The sequence below is a fragment of the Bos indicus x Bos taurus genome, chromosome 28, assembly GCF_003369695.1.
Source record: "Bos indicus x Bos taurus breed Angus x Brahman F1 hybrid chromosome 28, Bos_hybrid_MaternalHap_v2.0, whole genome shotgun sequence".
NCBI lineage: Eukaryota > Metazoa > Chordata > Mammalia > Artiodactyla > Bovidae > Bos > Bos indicus x Bos taurus.
This window is the reverse complement of record NC_040103.1, coordinates 32,755,193-32,779,572: the sequence shown is the minus strand read 5'-3', so window position 1 is coordinate 32,779,572 and position 24,380 is coordinate 32,755,193. Positions and strand designations below refer to the sequence as shown.

The window sequence follows — 24,380 nt, the reverse complement described above, 5'->3', positions numbered from 1 at the left end:
TATGCATTTCCTGGTAGAACAATAGGAGGTAGCTCTTTCCACTTCAGACTCATTTGGCTGATTTAGAGAAACTTTGGGACACCTGTAAAATGACGCTGAGATCATTTTAGGCATCCATCTGCCATCTTGAAAAACAGCATGCAATAAAACCTTTCAACTGGGTATAATTTTTGTAGTTTTTATCATTAGCTGTCACACACATCCCATGGTAGCAAGAATCATGCAGGCCCACTGATTAGAGTTTCAGGTACAAAGAAATATGGGGGTCCTGCCTCAACACTGTGCTTTGTGTACGCTAGGGGTTTGGAAGTAGACCAGGAAGTGAATGGAATTAACTGATGTTATATAAGTGAGAGATATCACTTCCTCCCTTTTCCTTTTCCTGTTGGCAGGTAGAGTATCTCTGTCTACCAGGAAGTAGCAGACAGCTCTATGCCCATTGACCTTGGTGTGCAGAAGCTCTTTGCTATGATCAGTCTGCCAAGAAAAGTCTGTTTTTCTTGGAGAAGTCCATATTTATGGCATTTCTTTTACAGACAGTGGATTTAATCAGTTTCTTTTTTCCCCCCTAGACTGTGACAATGAGGCTTCCCAAGTGGTGTTAGTGGCAAAGAACCCGCATGCCAATGCAGGAAATGTAAGGGACACGGGTTCAATCCCTGGGTCAGGAAGATCCTCTGGAAAAGGACATGGCAACCCACTCCAGTTTTCTTGCCTGGAGAAATCCCATGGATAGAGGAGCCTGGTGGGCTACAGTCTAAAGGGTTGCAAAGAGTCAGACACAACTGAAGTGGCATAGCATAGCATTGACTGTGACAAAATAAATATCATTTCATAAGGACTTTCTATTGGTTTCTTGTTGGTGATGAGAAGTCTTTTTATTTTGATGGTTGGGTATATTTTTCTTCTCCTTAAATTTAGTGAGGAAAGTACCAGAGAAAGAGGAATATTTGGTGCCTCTTTCAGAATTTGGATAAAGTATTAGACTTGATCATCCACAAATCTTGGGTGGTGTCTCCCTGTCCAAGTAGATCCATGGAACATGCTATTATTCAAATGTGCCCCCACATCCTCACCCTTCCTGCTCTCCCTCACTCACGGAATGTGAATGAAATTGTGAAGCTGTGTGGTGGGCAGAGGCCTAGGTTAGAGGGAGTGGTTGTAAGGCTCTGATTTAGAACATGATTTGTTGTAAGACCTTGCACTACTTGATTAAGCTTTCTGGGCTTCATACTACCCACTGTAAGAAGTGGAAGAGCTTAGCAGACTGTTGAAAAATTACCAATATATGATGGCACTCACCCTTTTTATCCTTCTTAAGGTGGTATGGTTTAGGTTTGCAATGAGACCTCATACTGGATTAGGATTGGGCTACTGATGGGAGAACACAGAGGGGTGAACTTTATCTAAAACTAACCCCTAGGGTGGTGTCAAGGCAGCCTACCCTAGATTACTTATGATTTGCCTGAATACATTTTCTAGGAGTGCAGCATTATTCATTAGCCTAAGTGACACTGAGTCCTTTAAATCCCTCAATTCTCTGCCAAAACCCCACCCCTACCCCAAAGCTAGAAGCTTTTATCTACATATACAGGTGAAACCTGTGTGTGCCTGGCTTTTCCCAGGTGTCTCAGTGAATGGAGATTTGCTGACTGGTCTTTCCCATATGTAATGAGATTCCAACTAGCAAAAGCAGCCCTGCCCAGGACAGAGCCCTGCAGCGGCAGTTTCTGGAAGAACAGCTGTATGCTGGGCTGTGTCACCTATGGAGAAATCTGAGAGTGCAGCAACTTCCTGGGTCCTGCCTGGAGTATTGATATATACTATAGACAGCATATTAAAAAGCAGAGACATTACTTTGCCAACAAAGGTCCGTCTAGTCAAAGCTATGGTTTTTCCAGTAGTCATGTATGGATGTGAGAGTTGGACTATAAAGAAAGCTGAACACTGAAGAATTGATGCTTTTGAACTGTGGTGTTGGAGAAGACTCTTGAGAGTCCCTTGGACTGCAAGGAGATCCAACCAGTCCATCATAACGAAATCAGTCCTGAATGTTCATTGGAAGGACTGATGTTGAAGATGAAGCTCCAATACTTTGGCCACCTGATGCAAAGAGCTGACTCATTTGAAAAGACCCTGATGCTGGGAAAGATTGAAGGCAGGCGGAGAAGGGGATGACAGAGGATGAGATGATTGGATGGCATCACGGACTCAATGGACATGAGTTTGAATAAACTGTGGGAGTTGATGATGGACTGGGAGGCCTGGCGGGCTGCAGTCCATGGGGTCACAAAGAGTCGGACATGACTGAGAAATTGAACTGAACTGATGGACTTGAACTTGCTCATGGGACCAATGAGCATAGGGACAGAGAGACCTGTCCCTGACCAAAAAGGATCGTCACAAGTCGTCTTTTTCTTCTCATCTTATACCAACTGGAGGACATCATCCTGGAAATTTTCTGGGAATACTGAACCATAACAAGAGTAGAATCTAGTGAGTCTCTACTTGGAGGGATGTGGGCAGAAGTCAAGCCCAGAAACCAGAAGTAGCTAATCCAGTCAACGTATCAGGGTCTTTTTGTCTCAGGGGTCCTTTCAGGAGACCAGACTGGGTCTTTCTATATCAGATTACATATGACCTTTCTGATCACATATGACCTTCCTCCCATTTGGGGAGACATCAGTTCTTCCAAATGCCTAATGTCTCCCTTATCATCCTATCTGTTCAGAGTGAACTTGGGAAGGGAAGGAGGCAGGAGGACCTCCAGGGAACACTGCTATCTTTAGGGGATATACTCAAGCTACTTAGTTTTTCTCCTCAATCCAGAGGATCATTGGATCATTAGTGATGTCCCAGGTTTTTCTACCAGCAGCTAAGCCATGAATCGGTGGCCCTGCATCTAACTAGCTATGTACCTTTGTGTGAGTGATAGAGATGTCCTCATAATCACCATCACCGGCATCGTCGCCATCATCATCAGTAGCATCAGCATCGTCACGATCACCAACATCATTACCGTCGCAAACATTCATTATTTATAATGCTAGAACATTTACAGAACATCTACAGAGTACATGCCCAATAAGTGCCATCTTTTAATATGATTAAACCACCAGAGTACCTATCATATCACAGAGAACCACTCAGCAAACATTAGCTATTTGTCAGGTACTATGCAGGTCAGGAAGCAACAGTTAGAACTGGACATGGAACAACAGACTGGTTCCAAATAGGAAAAGGAGTACATCAAGGTTGTATATTGTCACCCTGCTTATTTAACTTATATGCAGACTACATCATGAGAAACGCTGGACTGGAAGACATACAAGCTGGAATCAAGATTGCCGGGAAAAATATCAATGACCTCAGATATGCAGATGACACCACCCTTATGGCAGAAAGTGAAGAAGAACTAAAAGGCCTCTTGATGAATGTGAAAGTGGAGAGTGAAAAGTTGGCTTAAAGCTCAACATTCAGAAAATGAAGATCATGGCATCCGGTCCCATCACTTCATGGGAAATAGATGGGGAAACAGTGGAAACAGTGTCAGACTTTATTTTGGGGGGCTCCAAAATCATTGCAGATGGTGACTGCAGCCATGAAATTAAAAGACACTTACTCTTGGAAGGAAAGTTATGACCAACCTAGATAGCATATACAATCTCAGAGACGTTACTTTGCCAACAAAGGTCCATCTAGTCAAGGCTATGGTTTTTCCTGTGGTCATGTATGGATGTGAGAGTTGGACTGTGAAGAAGGCTGAGCGCCAAAGAATTGATGCTTTTGAACTGTGGTGTTGGAGAAGACTCTTGAGAGTCCCTTGGACTGCAAGGAGATCCAACCAGTCCATTTTGAAGGAGATCAGCCCTGGGATTTCTTTGGAAGGAATGATGCTGAAGCTGAAACTCCAGTACTTTGGCCACCTCATGCGAAGAGCTGACTCATTGGAAAAGACTCTGATGCTGGGAGGGATTGGGGGCAGGAGGAGAAGGGGATGACAGAGGATGAGATGGCTGGATGGCATCACTGACTCGATGGATGTGAGTCTGAGTGAACTCTGGGAGTTGGTGAGGGACAGGGACGCCTGGTGTGCTGTGATTCATGGGGTCACAAAGAGTCGGACATGACTGAGAGACTGAACTGGAACTGGACGTTAGTGCTTTACAGGGATCACTTCATTCCATCTATCTTCCTAAGAAGTACGTACTGTTGTTGTTCTTATTTTTCAGGTGAGGGGATTGAGGCTTGGAGAGGTTATACAGTTTGGCCTGGGGCATTCAGGGAGATGGGATTTGAACTCAGAGGCTGCATGTACTTTGTTACTTCCTGCCTTGCTACTGCACTCGGGATCAGGGCTCCTCTTAAAAAGAAACTGCTAAGCCCAGCTAACCACCTAAGCAATTTTATAAGCTGTCCACTTTCAATCTCTGAACCAAATGTCTTTTTGATGAGGCCCAAAATTCACTCTAGGAAGCCACAGAGGGGAATTTCTGAAGTCATTTTAACTTCCTGTGAAAATATTCTCTAGCTGGCAAGAGATTTTCTAGATAACAATGAATACACAGTAAAGCGGGTGCCTCTGCCCTGGATACCTGGCTCACAAATAACCCATTTGGCTCCCCAATCATCCTGATACCTAAAACTAGCAGAATTTATGCTCGTGGCTTGAATGGCTCTGTTCAGCCAGAAAGCCAAAGTTTATGGCTGAAACCATTTGCTCTGAAATGAAATCTAGTCTCTTTGGCCCGACTTTATTAGGCTGTATTGTACAGCGATAGGAGACATAAGTATCCAGAATCTGCTGTCACTAAAACAGGACTGAGTTGGCAAGCATTTTTATCCTCACACTCAACACTTTGTCCTACAGTGGAAAAGTTAAATAAAAATTAGGGATACAAATTAGAGCCATTTTCTGAAAGTTTCATTTTAATTGAATTAAATATAGCCATGTCATTGTTCCCTCTTTACACAGCCCACATTGAAATGGAGACTAAGCTATTGTTGGGGTCCCTGAATCAATGGAGAAAGACTAAGTAGATAAATCTGGATGCCTGAAATATTTTTTAGACTAATGACCACAGCAACCAAAACACTGGGATACCCATCTTGTGTTTAATTATCCACAAGCTTTCACTGTAACTGGCTCCAGTATTTAGTGATACTTGTAGAAAGCATCCTTTTTCATCTTTTACTCAAATCCGCTAAGCCATGATTGAGTCCCTGGTCCTCAAAGCCATGATGGAGAATACTTGTTCCCTGTTCTTCACTCTCTTTGGGAGTACCTCTGCTACTCTAAGTGTGATCCATCTTTGGGAAGTATTGATGTTATCTGTGAGCTTGTTATACATGCAGAATCTTAGACCTTATTCTAGGACTACAGACAACACATTTTCATCAGAGTCTGGGAAGCACTGGACTCGCAGCTTTAAATGTTTCCACTGGTAAGAAATTATCGTGTATTAACGTCAGTGAATTTAGTGAGATTCTCCCCAAACTGTCTAAAATATTGAAGATTTTCTAAAAGCATAGGTAATTCTCCAGTGATTTGTCTCATCAGAAGAAACCTTATGATTCCTGTGCTGATTCAAGTGCTTCTCTAACTCCTTCCTTTTCTCCCAGTTCTTAATTAATTAATTAGTTAATTAATAGCCAACAGTTGTTTTTGGCCTCAGTTTTAGGAGCAATGGAATTGCCAAGTACAGCCTTTGCTGGACTCTATTTCCTGCTGAATTGTTGTTTGATCCTACATTGAAATTCAGAGAGTAAAATAAGAAGACTGAGGGCTGGGTCACATGGGAAAGAGAGCATAGTCATGGACAGAGCAAAGGGGGCTCCTTTTTGCAGGCAGGGTGGTGGGACTGTAGCTAGTAAGAACGAGAACTTCTATTAGATTGCTGGCAAATACACCAGTTCCTGAGAGTCCCTCCTTTCATATTCAAGTCTCTAAGGTATTGGATCTAAAATTTAGAAAATCATAAACCACTTACTAAGTAGCCCAAGATGTTCTGTGTTGACAAAATTTCCCCCAAAAATGTATTGCTCAGCAAGTTCTGGGAAGTTTAAAAATCACCTAATTATACACATTCCCTATGAGATACCAAAAATGTAGAATTTTTCAGCATTCAGAAGCACAAATTGATTTCTTTTATGGTTACACCTAATGTTGTGAAGTTATCAGTACTGAGTTGTGATTGGATGCCTAGAAAAATTAGACTTCTTTGTCTCTCTTTCTCCAGTTTTGTCTTGCTCAGTTCAATTAGACAAATATTAATTAAGCACTTCTTTTAAGCACCTGATAGGGTAGTATACTGCTTGTTCTAGAGGATACAAAGTTGAATGCATTAGCGAGGAGCTTGTGTTTCAAATTCCACTTTATTATAGGTCTTGTCAGTCATTAGAAGTTTCAGATGCTGTGATGGTAGCTAACTATAGCTAATGTGTACTGAGTGCTTCCTGCAAGCCAGGGAGTGTTCTAAGCGTTCTTTATCCATCAACTTACTCAGCCCTCCCAAGCTCCCCAGAGGTGGGCATTATTGTGTTCCGAATAAGGCAGGACAGAGCACATCAAATTGGGGAACCCAGGGAAGACCACACAGATGAGGTGGCATATGATGGGAATTTCACAGTAAGAGTTGGGTTCTGACAGTAGAATCAGGGAAGCAAAATGGTGGGGAGATGAGGGAGAGAGAATGTTAAGAAGAGCATCCTGGTCTCCACCAGTTCCTCCTTGAAATAAGGGATTCCATAACTAAGTATCACGTTTCCTGCTATGGAGATTTAAAACTCATAGTAACATGTGAAGTACTCTGCATTGCACTAAGAAAAGTCCAAGTTTGGCTTTGTGAAATCCACTGCTTCCCAAATGTATTTCATCATCCATTCAACAAATATTGAGCTACTGCTGTGATCCATTCACTGTTCCAGGCATTGCAGACTTAGATGAATTTTTCTGCCTTTAAAAAAACCTACATTTTAATGGGGACTAACAGGACTCCTTGTTCACTCTCTTGTGTTCAAGGCGACACTTGTTAACAAGTTCTGTTGAGTTTACTTTGGGAAATCTTGGTTGGGAATAATCCTGTTTTACTGGAATTTGGGGAAAATTGTGAGAAGTAAGGTTTGTAAGATAGAGTGGGACCAGTGTAACTGCAAATGCAGTCTGTGGATGGGTGCTGTGAACTGTTTGCCTCTAGAAAGAGTCAAGTACAGGAAATGAGAGGAAGTGCTTAGGAACTTCTAAGTTCCTAAATCTTTGACAAATTCATTTTATATTAGTTGAATCTAATGATAAAAGTTTTGGACTTGTACTTTGCATCTCTTGTCTATTCTTTTTTTTAAGGAATTCATTTCTGTTAGATTTTTGCAGAAGTTTGAGTCTGCCAAACAGTGAATATTAGAAATACAAACAAAACCCAGTCTCTTACCCCAAATGGGTTGAGAGGCTGTTCTGGAAAACCCTGCCTGCCAGGGGCTGCATTACTCCCCTGAGGATTGCTCGGCATGTGTCTGCTTGAGACCACTCACTTGCTGCTTGCACTACCCAGATGAGAATTATTTTTAGTAGTATTTTAAGAGCCTTCTTGTTTGAAGTACAAATGAGAATGTTCTTAACTAATATCAAGATTGCAAAACCAAGTTCTATTTGGACAGATAGTGAATAGGCCCATCTTTAAAAAGGTCTGACATCACTTAAGCATAAATACCTTTCTGCATTGAAGAGGAAAAGAAGGAAAGGGTAGACAAACCTATATATTGAAAAAATTACCAGTTTCTTGCCACATAGGTGATACTTTCTGAAATTATAAGTAGTAATTCTTTTTAAAAGTTCTCATATCTCTCTTTCTGCTAACCCATCCTTTAACTGCAGTTCCTCTGGCATTCTTTGTTCTGTGTTTTCAGAAATAATCTGAACTGGAGTAACATGGGAGGTGGGGTGGAGGTGGGAAATGCCCTGTATTCTGTGGTCTGTTAACCTTTCTCTGCACACTTCACGTGGACTGATTTTTTTTTTTTTCATAATGCCTGATGGAAGAAATCTCACTTGATAGTCTGCAGCCCACTAGTCTTGGAATAAGAGATTTGGCTCAAGTCCACCCCAAAATTTATCTTTGGAGTTGTTTATTTATTCGTTCAGTGCTGAAGCAACCAATTATCTGGCATTCCATCAAATCCCAAATAATGTATTTTAATTGACATTATCCCAAAGCCTTTGGACAATCTGAGATCCTTTGGTCCTATCCTCTCATTCTGGAAAATGCAATCTGAAATAGGCCATAATGGTGGAATGCCAAATCATTATGGGGTCCCTGAAATCCAACGCCGTTCTCGGAAGGGCAGCCGGCCTGAGTCCACATCCAAGAAGTGCAGCGTTGATATGCAGTTTGGCGCAGAGGAGAGAGAGATTCTGAAAAGGTGCAAATCACCATTGGTTTCCCATCTCTTCTGCTTTTCTGTCATCTCAACTGTATCACAGGTTTCTTCCACCCCTAGAAAGCTCTGCAGGGAGGCATTCTTTGTTCTGGCACCCAGGAGGACCTGAGCTGCTGCTGCTGCTGCTGCTAAGTTGTTTCAGTCATGTCCAACTCTGTGCGACCCCATAGACAGCAACCCACCAGGCTCCCCTGTCCCTGCGATTCTCTAGGCAAGAACACTGGAGTGGGTTGCCATTGCCTTCTCCGAGTGACCAGCCTAGAGCCCACCAATGCTGATCCCATTTTTTTTTAATTGTAATTAAAAGCTTGACACATTCTGTGGGGGTTCCCTCTTTTTTGTGGGAATAAATATGTTTTGTGGGATTAAAGATACATTGGCCAGTTCCTATCTCAGTGCTGTGTTTTAGACTGTCACATTACAAAGGACAGAGATAAAGTATAATTTATATGCACAAATATTCAGATGCAATTAATTCTAATTAAAGACTTATGATTGAAAGCTGTACATCCTTTAAAGGAAGAATATTGAGAATTTGGATAGGTTTTTAAAAAATCATAAATGTAAAAAATGCCTACTATTACAATAGCTTTCTTCTCTCAATTTTAGGTGACGCTGGTGTGTTTGTTATGACTCACCTCTTCTTATTGCAGCTATTAACATAATGGTCATTGGTTTTTATAATTTCCTCTTAGTTCATTATTTTTGATGTGCACAACATAACATATATTTAGATTAAAACAATGTACTTGTTTTCAATTAAATAAGGATTGAGGTATGATAGTCTTTGGAATCATTTACATGACTCTGGAGGTAGGGACAGACTTTTGCAAAATTATTTAGCTGTAATCAACATGGTTATTCAGACTCTTCACTGGAAACAGAAATCACAGTGATCATAATATACCCCAGCTGGGAAGGTTGATTTTTCACATTCACTGGGTTGTTAGCATTAGAGAAACACAGTTTCACTCTAATCAGAGAAAGCATAAAATATAAAAGGTGTCATTACTGACCCACCATTAGTAACACATGCAGAATCTGGGATCAAGAAGGTGTTACTTCCCCCAGAGCCAAGGCTGATGTTTCCAGTTGGATGGTACCTTTGATGATGGAGCCATCAGCCCACGGATTGGTGTACAACCATTTACTTAAGGGATTGAACTAGGCTGGTTGAAAAATTAGATAATGAAGGGCAGATAAATAAGACCATGAGAAGTGTGGATGAGCGAGCCCCACGGCTCGGTTCTGTTTTCTCTCTGAAGATCTGTGAGTATTTGATGAATAAGGACCCAGAGCACATCACCTGCTCATCTTTGCTAGGTGCTCTTCTAAAGCAGCAGGAGTTTGATGTGACAGCCAAAGGAGAAATTGCTGCCTCAGGAAATGCTTCGCCTTTGACTGATCGCTGAATGGCTGGCAAAATAATTTTGGCACCTTTACCTAAGTCATTTTGCTCCCATTCCTCCATTTCTCTGCTGGAAAGTATGTATTCACATTACAGTTAAAAATATGTTGACAACACAAATGTGGAGAACAGCATGTACTATTTCAGGAAAGAAGTTGTAGGCTGGGATGGTTCCATTTTATAGAATAGAAATGATGTCGTCGTGCTCTGAGAGGAGGCCTGAACTCTCCTTTCAGCTCAACTTAAAATCAAATAATATTTCTCACTGACTTCTTAAGATATTGAGTGCTTCTGTTCTGGTATTTTCCTCTTAGTTAATATTTAGCAAAGCTTTTATATTTAGCAAACCCTCTAAGTCCACCAAAATCCTAGTACCATTGCTTCCTTATACATTTGCCTCTTCAGTCTCTAGCAAGAGATAATTTGGGGAGTGGTTAATAGCATGAACTCTGAATCCTGTTTATACGACTCATTGGCTTTGTGACCTTTAGTGGGTTACTTCTCTGTGCCTCTGTTTTATCCTCTGTTAAAGGGACTCATAATGACAATAACTCACTGTACTCTCTCTAGATCTCTTTGTTCACTGTCATTGAACAGTGCCAAGTTTTTACACTCAATGTATTTCACAGTAATTTTTCCTATTCTAATAATGTATCTTATTACTGCTGACAAAAGTAAAAGGAATGTGGACTTTTGCTCTGGCTCTTTTCAAAATAAGTGAAAGGTGCCATGCTTGAGACTTACAAAAGTAAACTTTCATAAGACGGGGTAATTGAAGCCCTTGCCTCAGGATGAAGATTGCTGTCTTGTTGTCTCAGTTGGTGACATGTTACAGTGTCCCTGCCTCTCCTGATGTGACTGGCCTGTTCCTGTCGTTGTTCTGTCACAACTTGTCATTCTTGCCCTTAAGGATTAAAAGGTGTAAGTGTTTATTATAATTACTGATTCTTCTTATGTTATAGTATCATCTTGTAAATTAATTGTGGTCAAATACATACAGCATAAAATTTACCATTTTACCATTTAAGTCATTTTCAGTGGGGTTTTCTATTTTCTGGGAACATTTATTAGAACCTGAAAAACTTGTTATCAATAAGGAGACTGTGTTAAAGATACAGAAATCTGAAAGGGTTATGACAATGACATTAAACTCCTCAGCTTTTAGAGTGTCCATTCAATGCTACTCCATCTTACACTGTAGATACCATCTGAGAATCTGCATATATCAGTCAGTTCAGTCGCTCAGTCATGTCCAGCTCTTTGCGACCCTATGGACTGCAGCACTCCAGGCTTCCCTGTCCATCACCAACTCCCAGAGCTTACTCAAACTCATGTCCATAGGGTCGGTGATGCCATCCAACCATCTCATCCTCTGTTGCCCCTTCTGGAGTGGGTTGCCATGCCCCCAAGGGAATGTTCCTGACCCAGGGATTGAACACAAGTCCTCCTGCGTTTCCTGCACTGCAGGCAGATTCTAGGTATATGTTGTACTAGCAAATAGAAAAGTATGCCAGTTTAAATAAAATTCAATCAGTAACTGGAATGACTCTTAAGACACAGAATATGCTCAATAAATATTTGCTGAAAGGATGAATCAATGAAAAAATGTATGCTAAGTTCAAAAAACAGTAATAGTGATACTCTACAAAGAATTTGTTTCTACTTAAATTTAAGAAGTTTAATGATGAACCTACAATAAAATTTGGTCTCAAGCATAGTTCCATTAGGCCATAGAAGCATGAAAATAGTGATCATAACCAAAAGAGCCAAATTAAAACCATATTAATTTAGGAATGGTGTCAATAATAATTAAGATAAAGAGTCATGTTTTCATTATTTTTAAAAATCAAGTACAATATTTAAATTAGCAGCAGAAGCAATATATTATAAAAGGAATGTCCCTGCTGAAAGAATCAGCTGAATTCTACTTCAAGAAAACTATTTTCCCATGAAACTCAACTATAAGGATTTATAACTGGTAATCCATCAGGTAGTATCCTATTTACCAATAAAAATTATAATAATATAGTGTCCCAAATATTATATATTTCAAACTATTTACTAATGCAGACTAAGCTTTCTTCAGATTAGTTAGCATTGATGACCGTTGCTTATTAAGTCAAGAATATGTTTTTGAAAAAATAAATTGAAGTCTTGTGAATGGGAGAGATTAAAAAGTTCGTGCTTAGCTAAACACATCGGAGTTAATTTTAAGTAAATCATAAAATTTAGCAATAGAAAAGGTTGAGTCCTTTCTTTGTTTTCTTTTTTTAAAAGACCCCACTTTGGGGAAGACTAATGTGTAGATGAATAACCATACCCAGCAATACTGCATAGAACATGTCTAATGTGTGGGAGTAGGTCAGAAGCAGCTCAGACTAATGGGGTTAACCCACACGATTTAATCACCCAGCCCTAGCACAAAGCAGACAAATAGCAGAGAAGCAGGGAGCAGTCAATTTATTTCTACATTATTCCTAGCTTTTGTAGTTCAGAGTGTCACCAAGTAGATAGTAGGTGTGCATTTCCTACTGTTGCCAAGTCTCTCATATCTCCCCCAGTTAACTGATTATTGACCCGTAAGCAAGATACATTTCATTCATTACCAGTGCAGGCCATTATTAAGAGTCACTTCCCTGATTGGCGGGGAAGCTCTCTTTCTTCCTCCCCCTAATCTAACCTCCAGTGGGAGTGAACTGAGGAGGTGGCAGCTTACAGATACCCAAGAACCACACAGACTGCTTGTTTTCCTGGCTTGGGAATCCAGGACATCCCCAAACTCCCAGAGGGGCTCAGTGTTCTTGTTGCTATTCACTTTATATAGTTTGAAATGGTTGACTCCATGGTAAATCCCTTCCAGAAATGCCTAGCATGAAGAGGGCTGTTGGGAAAACCAGTTGAACTTGATTAATTATGGAAAAAAGACATTTAATGAAGTTGGGATGGAGACCTTTCTGAAACTACATTTAACTTTTAGTGATATTCAAGTTAGGGTTGGAAAATTTTACTTTTTCCAAAGTAAAAATAGATACATTGTTTTGTTTTATACATAATGCTCATTGAAAAAGCCTTCAGACTACACAGAAATCTATAGATTACCATATTTCATAGTCATTCTATGTCTCAAAGATAACAACTGTTACTGTTTTGGTATAGAGCTTTCTGTATTTTTCTATGGCTTTACAAACATTTAGTTAATTATAGGATATTTAAAAAATAGAATCAGACTATATATGCTATTTAGTAATGTGTCTTTTAATGTAATTTTCTCTATGCAGAAATTTTCATCATAATTTTTAATTGCTTTCCTGTATCCAGTGGTATAAACCTACCATTTGTGGTTTCTAATTTTTCACAAATAGAAGTATATTCTTGTACATACGCATGTGTATACTTATATACTTTTTTTTTTTGCTATGAATACTTAAATTGGAATTGTGTAAAAAGAGTATTGTGTTCCAAAATCACTGCAGACAGTGACTACAGCCATGAAATTAAAAGATGCTTGCTCCTTGGAAGGAAAGCTATGACAAACCTAGACAGTGTATTAAAACGTAGAGATATCACTTTGCCAACAAAGGTCCATATAGTCAAAACTATGGTTTTTCCAGTAGTCACATATGGATATGAGAGTTGGACCATAAAGAAGGCTGAGTGCCAAAGTACTGATGCTTTTGAATTGTGGTGCTGGAGAAGATTCTTGAGAGTCCCTTGGACTGCAAGGAGATCCAACTGGTCAGTTCTAAAGGAAGTCAACCCTGAATATTCACTGGAAGGACTAATGCTGAAGCTTTAGTACTTTGGCCACCTAATGTGAAGAGCTGACTCACTGGAAAAGACCCTGATGCTGGGAAAGATTGAGGGCAGGAGGAGAAGGGGGCAACAGAGGATAAAATGGTTGGATGGCATTGCTGACTCAATGGACCTGAGTTTGAGCAAACTCCAGGAGAAAGTGAAAGACAGGAAAGCTTGGTGTGCTGCAGTTCATGCGGTTGCAAGAGTTGGACGTGACTTAGTGACTAAACAACAACAAAAAAGAGTATGCACTTTTGTAAATTTTGGTAACAATTAAAAATTGCTCTCAAAAAATTGTATCAATTGTGGTGAGTGCCCATGCCTCCACATTCTTAGAAATCATACCGGAAGATGTGGTGCTTTAGAGTGGATAGCTAGTCTATGCGTTTAGGGTCATGGAAAGCATCACGTGACCACGTGGCTGTGTTCCTGGTTGTTGAAGTGAGTCACCGTTGCCCAACCAGTGCATTCGTTTGTTTGCCAGATGGGATAACCTGCTTTCCTTTGTACAGTCTACTGTCCTACCTTAAACCCTTCTCCTATGTTCTTCTCCCTTAGATTGAGGAAGACACGTGGCAGAAATACTACTTGGAAGGAGTCTCAAATGAAATGTACACAGAATATCTCTCCAGTGCCTTCGTGGGTCTGTCCTTCCCTACTGTTTGTGAGTAAGTGACCGTTAACCATATGCTCTTTGGCTTTCACGAACATTCAATGTGTCCCTTGCAGGAAAAACATCTCACCTGTAGCCAGCACAGTGCAGCCATTGACAATTACCAATGTCCTGTGCTCAGCCTTCTGCGACGAAGGGGAAAGTTGGTTTCTGCTTTGGGGGTTTCTGCTGACTTTTCTTAGGCTTGGATCCTTCATATGCACTAAATTATGAACTGCAGTTTTTCCTGCATGTCTTGAATTATGCCCCTGTGATATAGACACTTGTATGAAGGGTGGCACAAACCCATGCCTCTGATTTTACCAGGGTAAGACCAAGTCGTGCTAGCCCCTTGATAAAAGAAATTTTAATTTCTTTCAATCAAGTCAGATCATAAAGACATTAGAGAAGCTGCTGTTCAAAGTGCTTTCAGTATTTGCTGAGGGAATGTGGAGCCAAATGTACACAAAGAGGCTTTTAATAGTCCTGAGCAATTTAGCCTAAGATGGACATCTGCCACATTATAACAATAAAAAGCCTTAGTGTCTCCTTCTACTGGCTCAGCAGGATGGATTTGAGCAAGGGGTAGCCCTAGCCTGCATGACCCTTTAAGGTAGAACAGGTGATCATTTAAGGGCTATGATGTCGGGAGCTCCAGGTGTCCCAGACCTCAAGAAGTTTTCACCAGGACAATGGCTCAGATGTTGGACAGAAGTCAAATAGATGCTTTGTCCCCATGGAAACACAGACTGGGATGCTGCAACATGCAGCCCCATCCTTTGACACTGTAGCAAAGACTTTGGTAAACTCAGTCTCACTGATAAAAACTGTGACGAAGCAGGAAAATCTGGGAACTCGTTGGGCTGAGGAAGAAGAGATATTCCTTTGTGCTGTCTGCATGCCTGCAAACCAAAGCCACCTTCTGGAAAGGACAACCTGAGGAGGACAGTCCTGGGGGCTCCTGGGCTCCTCACAGTTTTCTGTTCTCTGAGCAGCAGAGAGGGGCCAGAGCACCCGGTAACTTGCTGTTTACCTGTCAGTGGCTTCCATCAGTGAGCACAGCAGGTGCACCCTGCCTGTCCCCGGGCCCAGACCCTGAGCAATCCAGAGTCATTTGACTGTTTACTGAGATTTCTCACCCTGTCTCAATGCGGAAGTTTAAATGCTAAATGGACTGGAAAAGCGAATAGGTAATTGATTCCGAAGGAGTTATTTTCTGAAAATGGATGCCCTATTGTAACTCCCATGAGTTCCTTTCTTTTAGAGCCATTTCTCATTCCGCTGTAGAAAGGAGTTAACCATTCAGAGGCACTGGGTCCTGGAGCCCTGAGGCAGTCCCAGGGGATTTTTCTCTACCTTGGAACGTGGACTGCCTAGGATAGAAAGCCCAGGAGGATTCAGGACTTGTATTAGAAACTGGTTCTATAGAAAGGCAGTTGAAGCCGCCTATGTCTAACGTATGGGTGGTCTGAGCACACAGCAGACCTGCCAAGGCCTGGAGTCCCCTGCGGCACTGGGGACATGATGGGGGACTATGTGAAGCCCCCTTCTTTGGCTCTTGAGCCTCCCTGACTTGACTGGTGTCAACCTGAGTGCTCCCTTGGAAGTCCATTCATCTGTGTCCCCCAGCCCCGCCCCCCTCCCCGGCCCTCTGCTTTTCGACTGCTTCTCATTTTTGCTTCTGGGAACTGAGGCAGTTCATTTTAACAGTGTTAACCTGCAGGGTTAGGAGTGCCCTGTCTGGAAGTTCCAGCTGGGGTATCTCTGGGGTCAGTTTGACTCACATATTTGTCTTACACAGTGTTTACTTTCTTAAAACTTGGTCACCAGTGTTTCAAATAAATGGTTTTTCACATAAAAACTAGATTAACAACCTCTTTTGAAAATTTGATAAGCCAACATGGGACCTGCATTTCTACTGAGGCCTAAGTAGCTACAGTTCACCGTAAGGAGGGGTGTAGTGAAGGATCATTCTCTCCCTGATGTCTTATTAAAGTGGCCAAATTCGCATTTACATTGGGGCCTGGCCTCCTCCGTGGGTGAGCTAGCCCACTCTGACATAGGGGGTGTGTGAAACTTCTCTGCCCACTGGAGCCAGCTCAAGAACTGGACACCAGTCTGTAAATATTCCCCTTGATTGATTTTCATGTTGACAACATGTTCTGAGAAGGAGAAAATCCTTCAGACATACCTTGTTGTCAGAGAATTTAGTATTTGTTTGGTACAGCTTCTAGAACACACACACAAATGATGAAAAACTTGAGAGTGAGAATCTGCTCAACTTACTGCTATTACTCCTTTAATACAATGATACAGCAGAGGTAGAAATAATCAATAAAGAAAGGACATTTAATGAGATTTAGGAACATCCCAAAACATTGAAGCTCTCCTCAAGCATTTGATTATCTGGAGGCTTAATTATCTGTGTTTTCTACTTTAAATTAAAGAAAAGCCATAACTCAAAGTTACCAGCAGTTTAATGATAAGACTCTTCAATTCAGGTTAATTAAAGCACAGCTGTAATTAGAGTGTGGGGCTGTATATCACTGGGCTGGCGCATAAGTATTTTCATTACAGTAAGAATTGGCTATTCAATTTCAAGATGACATAAAGGACGCCAAAATATATTTTCAGCTGGTTCGTGTAAAAGAAAAAGAATTGGGGAATATTCCGGGTATAATAAAACACAGATAAAATATACAGATTTTCAGAGCCGTTTCTGTAATTATGCACAGCATTAAAACAATATGCAGCCAATAACGTCTTGAGGCAGGAAAAGAAATAAATTTGCTCTTCCCCTGGGTTGGCAGAGTGCCCCCTTGCAGGGTAGGATCACCACACTGGAAAGCTTGGAGTTTTCTCAGAAGCTGGGAGAGTCATGCAGTGAAAAGATAAAGAGGCAGGATTAATAGGTGAAATTTGAGGTCATTCCCCAAGAGAACAGAATGCGGGAAGAAGAGAGCAAGGGCAGGAGGCCCCCGAGGTTAACTCTTTTAAGCATTTCAAGCAGAGTGATGCTTTCTCCGGCTCAGGTGAGACTTGCATGAGCCATTGGCCTCCATGTGTGCATCACCAGAAGTCACAGCTTTGTTCCAAAAACAATAATTTAGACAAAATACAATATCTTTTCTAAATATAAATATCATTTACTTTTTCTCAGTGAATCTTTACCACAATCCTGTGACCTTTCTGTGACTATCACCATCCCTGGTTTATAAAGGAGGACACTGAGACTCAGATGTTGGTGTTCCCTTCCAAAGACACCGAGCAGACAAATTACAGAGCCAGGCCTCCTGTGCTGGGGCCTTATACAATTGAGAACAGCTTGGAGGAGCTGCTAGCTGAAGGCTAGCTAATTAAGACTCTCCTGGGGAGCTTATTAAACAGAGATTTCTAGACTCCATCTCCAGATTTTTATATCTGGGATAAGCCTCCCAAATCTGCATTTGTTTTGCAAGTAAGTCAGGTGATTCTGATCTGGAGTCTGATGACTCAAAACCCCTACAGACCCCATTCCTCCACACAGGCTGGAGTAACCTCTTATTTCCACTTCAGTCCCTTCAGTTGGGAAGATCTCCTGGAGCAGGGAATGGCTACCCACTCCAGTATTCTTGCCTGGGAATCCCATGGATAGAGGAGCCTGGAAGGCTATAGTTCATTGGGACACAAGAGTCAGACACAACTTAGAGACTAAACCACCCCACTCTGGGCTTTTCATTGGGATGCTTTTCTCTGATTTTAGCCAAATCATAGAATTGTAGGTGGGTCACATCTTATAAGCTAAAGTTAAGATTTGTGTCTTTGTGGCAGCTTCCTCACCATCTCTCCTTTTTCATGAAAGGGTATTCTGAATCTCTATGGACATTAGGAGTGAGTCTACCCACTACCATGCCAGGCAACCTGCGACTGCTCTCCCCACTCTCTGCACCTAATCCAAATTAGAATAGGAAAAAGGCATGGGGGTTCTGAGCCCTTTAATGCTCTCTGTCCACTGGGGATCATAAAGCAGTTTCACATAAGCACCAAATGCAGAGAAAGACAATTCAAGATACAACTGGCTAGATACCTCTTGACCTTGAGGGCATCATGGTGGCCGTTCCTAGAATACCCTTAACATGTTCCTTTTAAGGACCAGCAACTCCTGAACATCTCCTCTTAGTTTTTGCATGGTTGGCTTTCCCCTGGGTCTTTGTGGCAATAAGATCAAGGCAGAGGAGTTTTGGGATCTGAAGGAGAGGGTGCCATCCACTGCTCTCTAAACACCAGTAAACAAGCTGCTCCATTTCCCCTCGTATTCCTCATCTTCTTCAGCAAGGGACTATGGAGAGTGCAGATGGCCAGTGCCAGCCAAGCCTACAGGAATCCAGGGGCTAGGGTATGAGGCTATGTTTGCACCAAGGGGTCCTGTTTTTGAGTAGTTTGAATAGTAGGGTGCTGTGTGATATCATGAAGTATGAGCTGTGGAGTTGCAAGGGTCATACCCCCAGATCAACAACTTGCTGAAAATGTGATTTGGACAAGATGTTTGATTTCTGCCTATCCTGCTCTTGATAATTACCAACTGCCTGACCTTAGATGGTCAGATGCCTGACCGTCTCTGAAATCAAAATGATAGAACTTTTCTCAGTACCAGCTGATGTCCTTTTCCCCTCTTCTGCTGCCTTCTTGCCACCATCCTTCTATTTTGCCCCACTGAATAGACTGTAAGCACAAAGAAAGAAAGAAATATATCCTGGCATTTCCAAGTTTTGTTTACTCAACTGTTTAGAAAATTCTACCATCAGTCACCAGCCAGTTAATCAGCTAGATATTTAATTATCTTGGGATATTTGTCCCAGTGTGTAGGCATGATGCTGTCTCTAGAAGAACCTACAATAAGATTTGATTAAATATATGCTCATTAAAGGGCATCCCAGGTGGCACTAGTGGGCCTGCCTACCAATGCAGGAGACATAAGAGAAGCAGGTTCGATCCCTGGGTTGGTAATATCCCCTGGAGGAGGGAATGGCAACCCACGCCAGTATTCTTGCCTGGAGAATCCCATGGACAGAGGAGCCTGGGGGGCATAGGTTGCAAAGAGTCCGGCATGACTGAAGAGATTTAGCATGCATGCATGCTCTTTAAAAGATTAATACCAATACTTTCAAATGCCAGGGAAAGGATTCTGTTTCCCTACAGCGACTGCCTTCTGAAAGTTCGCAGTCTGGCCAAAGAAAACAATAGCCATCCTCAGAGGGAGATGAGTACGCCCACTGATGAGTGTTTGATGAGTGCACGCAACCAGGGATCAGAGACTGAGAGCTGCAAGGACAGGGAGTTCCCTGTAGGCTGGAGATGCAGAAGAGGCTTCTTGAAAGAGATGACACTTGAGGTGTGCCTTGTATGGAGGTTGGGTTCAGAGAAGAAATAGAGAGAAGAGGGAATTCTAAGTGATAACGAACCAGGAGACTGAGAGCCACACAAAACTCTCTCAAACACTTAGATCTCTGAGATTTTCCAACAAGAACAAATAGATCTCCCCTTTAGGTGGGGAGATTAGCCAGTCAGTCATCCCTTGTGAAATATAACACTCCTCACTAGCAAAATATAAACGCTTAATTGATGCTTAATTGTATCAGGTTTTACAGCTCAGAAGGGTTAGGACAAAAGATGTGTTTAAAATACTGCGTGTCTCTCTGTGTCCCCCTGCAGCTGGTGGAACAGTTAAAAGTCATATTTGATGTGGAGTATTTCATGCCTGGGTGACTTGAGGATCTCTAATCAGATGTTACCTGGAGTTTTGCACTGTAGCCTGGGTACCAGCCTGGAGGCTTCTATGCTAGTTTAAAACAGTGTGAGGGCTCCAGGGTGTAGTCCTCCATTCCCTCATCCACAGGCATTCAGGGCCCCTCACACTGAAAAAGCCATGCTCTCATCCTGGGCTGTTTGGCATGGACAGATCTTTCCAGTGAAGCCACTTGAGGAAACTTAAATTTAAGACTACCTAGAGAAAGCTGGGAAGGATATGCCCATCTGAATGCAGAGTTCCAAGGAACTGCAAGGAGAGATCAGAAAGCTTTCCTAAGTGAACAATGCAAAGAAATAGAGGAAAACAATAGGATGGGAAAGAATAGAGATCTCTTCAAGAAAATAGAGATACCAAGGGAACGTTTCATTCAAAGATGGGCACAAAAAAGAACAGAAATGATATGGATCTAACAGAAGCAGAAGATTTTGAGAAGAGGTGGTGAGAATACACAGAAGAACTATACAAAAAAAAAAAAATCCTAGTTACCCAGGTAACCACGATGGTGTAATTACTGACCTAGAGGCAGACATCTTGGAGTGCAAAGTCAAGTGCAAAGCTAGTGGAGATGATAAAATTCCGGCTGAGCTGTTTCAAATCCTAAAAGATAATGCTGTTAAAGTACTGCACTCAATATGCCAGCAAATTTGGAAAACTCAGCAGTGGCCACAGGACTGGAAAAGGTCAGTTTTCATTCCAATCCCAAAGAAGGGCAGTGCCAAAGAATGTTCAGACTATCACACAATTGCACTCATTTCACATGCTAGCAAAGTAATGCTCAAAATTCTCCAAGCCAGGCTTCAATAGTATGTGAACTGAGGAATTCCAGATGTTCAAGCTGGATTTAGAAAAGGGAGAGGAACCAGAGATCAAATTTCCAACATCTGTTGGATCATAGGAAAAGCAAGAGAATTCCAGAAAAACATCTACTTCTGCTTCATTGACTACAGTAAAGCCTTTGACTATGTGGATCACAAAAACCTGTGTGTGGAAAATTCTTAAAGAGATGGGAATACCAGACCACCTTACCTGCCTCCTGAGAAATCTGTATGCAGGTCAAGAAACAACAGATAGAATCAGACATGAAACAATGGGCTGATTCCAATTTGGGAAATGAGTATGTCAAGGCTGCATATTGTTACCCTGCTTATTTAACTTATACGCAGAGTACATCATGTGAAATGTTGGGCTGGATGAAGCACAAGCTGGAGTCAAGATTGCCTGGAGAAATATCAATAACCTCAGATATGCAAATAACATCCCCCTTATGGCAGAAAGCGAAAAGGAACTAAAGAGGCTCTTGATGAAGGTGAAAAAGGAGAGTGAAAAAGTTGGCTTAAAATTCAGCATTCAAAAAACAAAGATCATGGCATTTGGTCCCATCACTTCATGGCAAATAGATGGGGAAAAAATAGAAACAGTGACAGACTTTATTTTCTTGGGCTCCAAAAATCACTGCAGATGGTGACTGCAGCCATGAAATTAAAAGCTGCTTGCTCCTTGGAAGGAAAGTTATGACCAACCTAGACAGCATATTAAAAAGCAGAGACATTACTTTACCGACAAGGGTCCATGTAGTCAAAGTTATGGTTTTTCCAGTAGTCATGTATGGATGTGAGAGTTGGACCATAAAGAAAGCTGAGCACTGAAGAATTGATGCTTTTGAACTGTGGTGTTGGAGAAGACTCTTGAGAGTCCCTTGGACTGCAAGTAGATCCAACCAGTCAATCCTAAAGGAAATCAATCCTGAATATTCGTTGGAGGGACTGATACTGAATCTGATGCTCTAATGTTTTGGCCACTTGAAGCTAAGAGCCGACTCATTGGAAAAAACTCTGATGCTGGGAAAGATTGAAGGCAGGAGGAGAAGGGAATGACAGAGGATGAAATGGTTGGATAGCATCACCGACTCAATGGACATGAGTTTGAGCAAGCTCCAAGAGTTGGTGAAAGGCAGGGCAGCCTGCAGTCCATGGGGTCTCAGAGTTGGACACGACTGAGTGACTCAACAACAACAAAGAGAAAGCTGGAACTTCCCTGATTTTCAGACGGTAAAGGATATGCCTGCAATGTGGGAAACATGGGTTCGATCCCTGGATTGGGAAGATCCCCTGGAGAAGGGAATGACTACCCCCCCCCAGTATTCCTGTCTGGAGAATTCCATGGTCAGAGGAGACCGGCGGGGTTGCAAAGAGTCAGAGATTACTGAGCTATTAACACTTTTTTTTTTTTAGAGGAAGCTGGGTCTCTTGCCCAATGAAAACTACAGTTAGTTTAACTTGAGTTCTGTGAAATCATTAGAGATGATTTCTAGAGGAAGACATCAGAATTTGAACATGGAACAGAAAGAAGGCAGCAGGCTCTATTATTATGTGATAGATTTATTTAGCCAGCTGCAGAAATGAACATTTTGTGAGAATTTATGGAGAGGCTCAAGTTTCATCTTTAAAAAATATTTTTCCTTGAAGAACCAGCCCTATTCATTCAATTATCTGAGGGTATTATAATTAGGACTGAGCACACATAATGACAGGAATACAACATTGATGATTATTTCTACTATAGGGACTCAGAAAGTGACTAGTAATCCTTCAACATGTGAATAAACCAGTGACCATAAAATCTATTAAGACTCTTAAAAGCTACAGAGGCAACGACAAGTCTAGAATTCTCTACAGGACAGGTTAGGGAGGCGATCCAACAGAAAATGCCTGGACTTGACTTGATGCTGGATGCACATAAGAAATACGCAGTTTATGTTTTATATTTCTGATGAATAATACTAGCAAAGCTTTCTTTAAAAATGTACTTACTGATGCTTTCTGAAAATGCACTTACTGATTTTTAGGCGGATGTTAATTGCCCGTATGAAAGAATATAATTATATTTACATTCAAGTGTCTTAGGTGTGCAGTGGAAATATTGTGAGTTTGGGTATGTTTGAAGGTGGGTATTCTAAAGCCTCCCCACTCCATCTTTTTCAAAGCTACTGGGAAATCTGAACAACATTTTTCATGAGCATTTTAAATCACTTCCATTTTCCTGGTACTGAGTCTCACAAATCCCACTGGTTCAAAGCTTCTTTAACTGATGTTTTTATTTTGAGAGCTTATCATTTTAAATCAGAGCTCCTAAATGTGCATCTCTCTTTTTTTTCTTCGTTTTAGCCCCTAGATCCTAAAGATCTGGTTTCACAGTGCTCAGTGTTCACATCCTCATCCACTCTGATTACATGTGTCAGTCTGACATTCCCAGGGTGCCTCTGGACAACTGAAGAGGGGCTGGCGCTTCAGGGTGGAGCTAGGTTTGGAGGGCACAGTGAAAGCTGCCTCTTCTGTCCTTGCCCCTTCACTCCTGGGTGAATCATCTTCAGTAGCCCCAAACAACATCTTTGCATACCCTCCCTGAACACATTAGAAAGTATCAATTCTACAACAGGTTTCTGTGCTTAATTCCTACAAGCAAGCAGTCTTTCTAGTCAAGGGGGCTGATTTAATAGCAAGAACAATTTATTTCCCTCTGGGTAGGTGGAAACAGTTGGACTCTAATTCTTAAGAGCCTTTGTTCAGGAACATCTGGGTTGAAACTACTGTAGTTAACAGATGATGTTGGCAGTTAAAAAAAAAAAAAAAGCTTTGTATAATGTTGTCAAATTTGGTAGACCTCTACTTAATAATTATCAAGAAAGCAATCTAACTTGTTATTACAACAGTTTTATTGCAGATTGCTGGTTTAAGACCTTTTTGTGACAAGTAGTGCTTTTTTTTTTCCTTGAAAAAAGAATTCATTTCGATTCCCCTGTAATTATTTTTGCATCCAGTGGCAACTTCCTGCCTTGAACATATTGGGACATTTTATTTTAGAAAACAAGAATTAAATTCTTGCTACCTTATGGATGATTTCATCTTGTATATCTCATTGCGGAAGCTTCCTGGCTTCCTTCTTGTTTTTTCCCTCACATTAAGCCTCCTTTCTCTTCCCATCGCAGGTCTGTATATGCTCAAGCCATAAGAATGACTCTGAAGATTAGATGAGCAAAACCTATTTTGCTTTACAAAAAAATGGTGTCAAATGATGCAAGTAAATATTTAATTTTAGGACATCAATTCTAAGTAGTCCAAAGGCACATCTTTTGTAACAGGATCGGGGGGGGGGGGGGGTTGGTTCCAAGGAGAAATCAGTCTATACCTTAGAACTGTACTTACCTCAAGTCACAGCAGATTGAAGGCAAACATTAGATTCCAGAGCATATCACTGTTGTTAGTTCCTTCTACACCTTTCTTTTCCTGTCTGCTTCTAACTCACAG

General features: G+C 41.4%; 1 protein-coding gene across 1 annotated transcript in view; it reads left to right on the top strand.

Moving 5' to 3' along the window:
- KCNMA1 (potassium calcium-activated channel subfamily M alpha 1) overlaps positions 1–24,380 on the top strand; it is a 771,888-nt gene that overhangs the window by 574,111 nt on the left and 173,397 nt on the right. Inside the window, 1 exon segment of the mRNA XM_027530425.1 lies at positions 14,195–14,304. Within this exon segment, the coding sequence (XP_027386226.1) occupies positions 14,195–14,304 (110 nt within the window).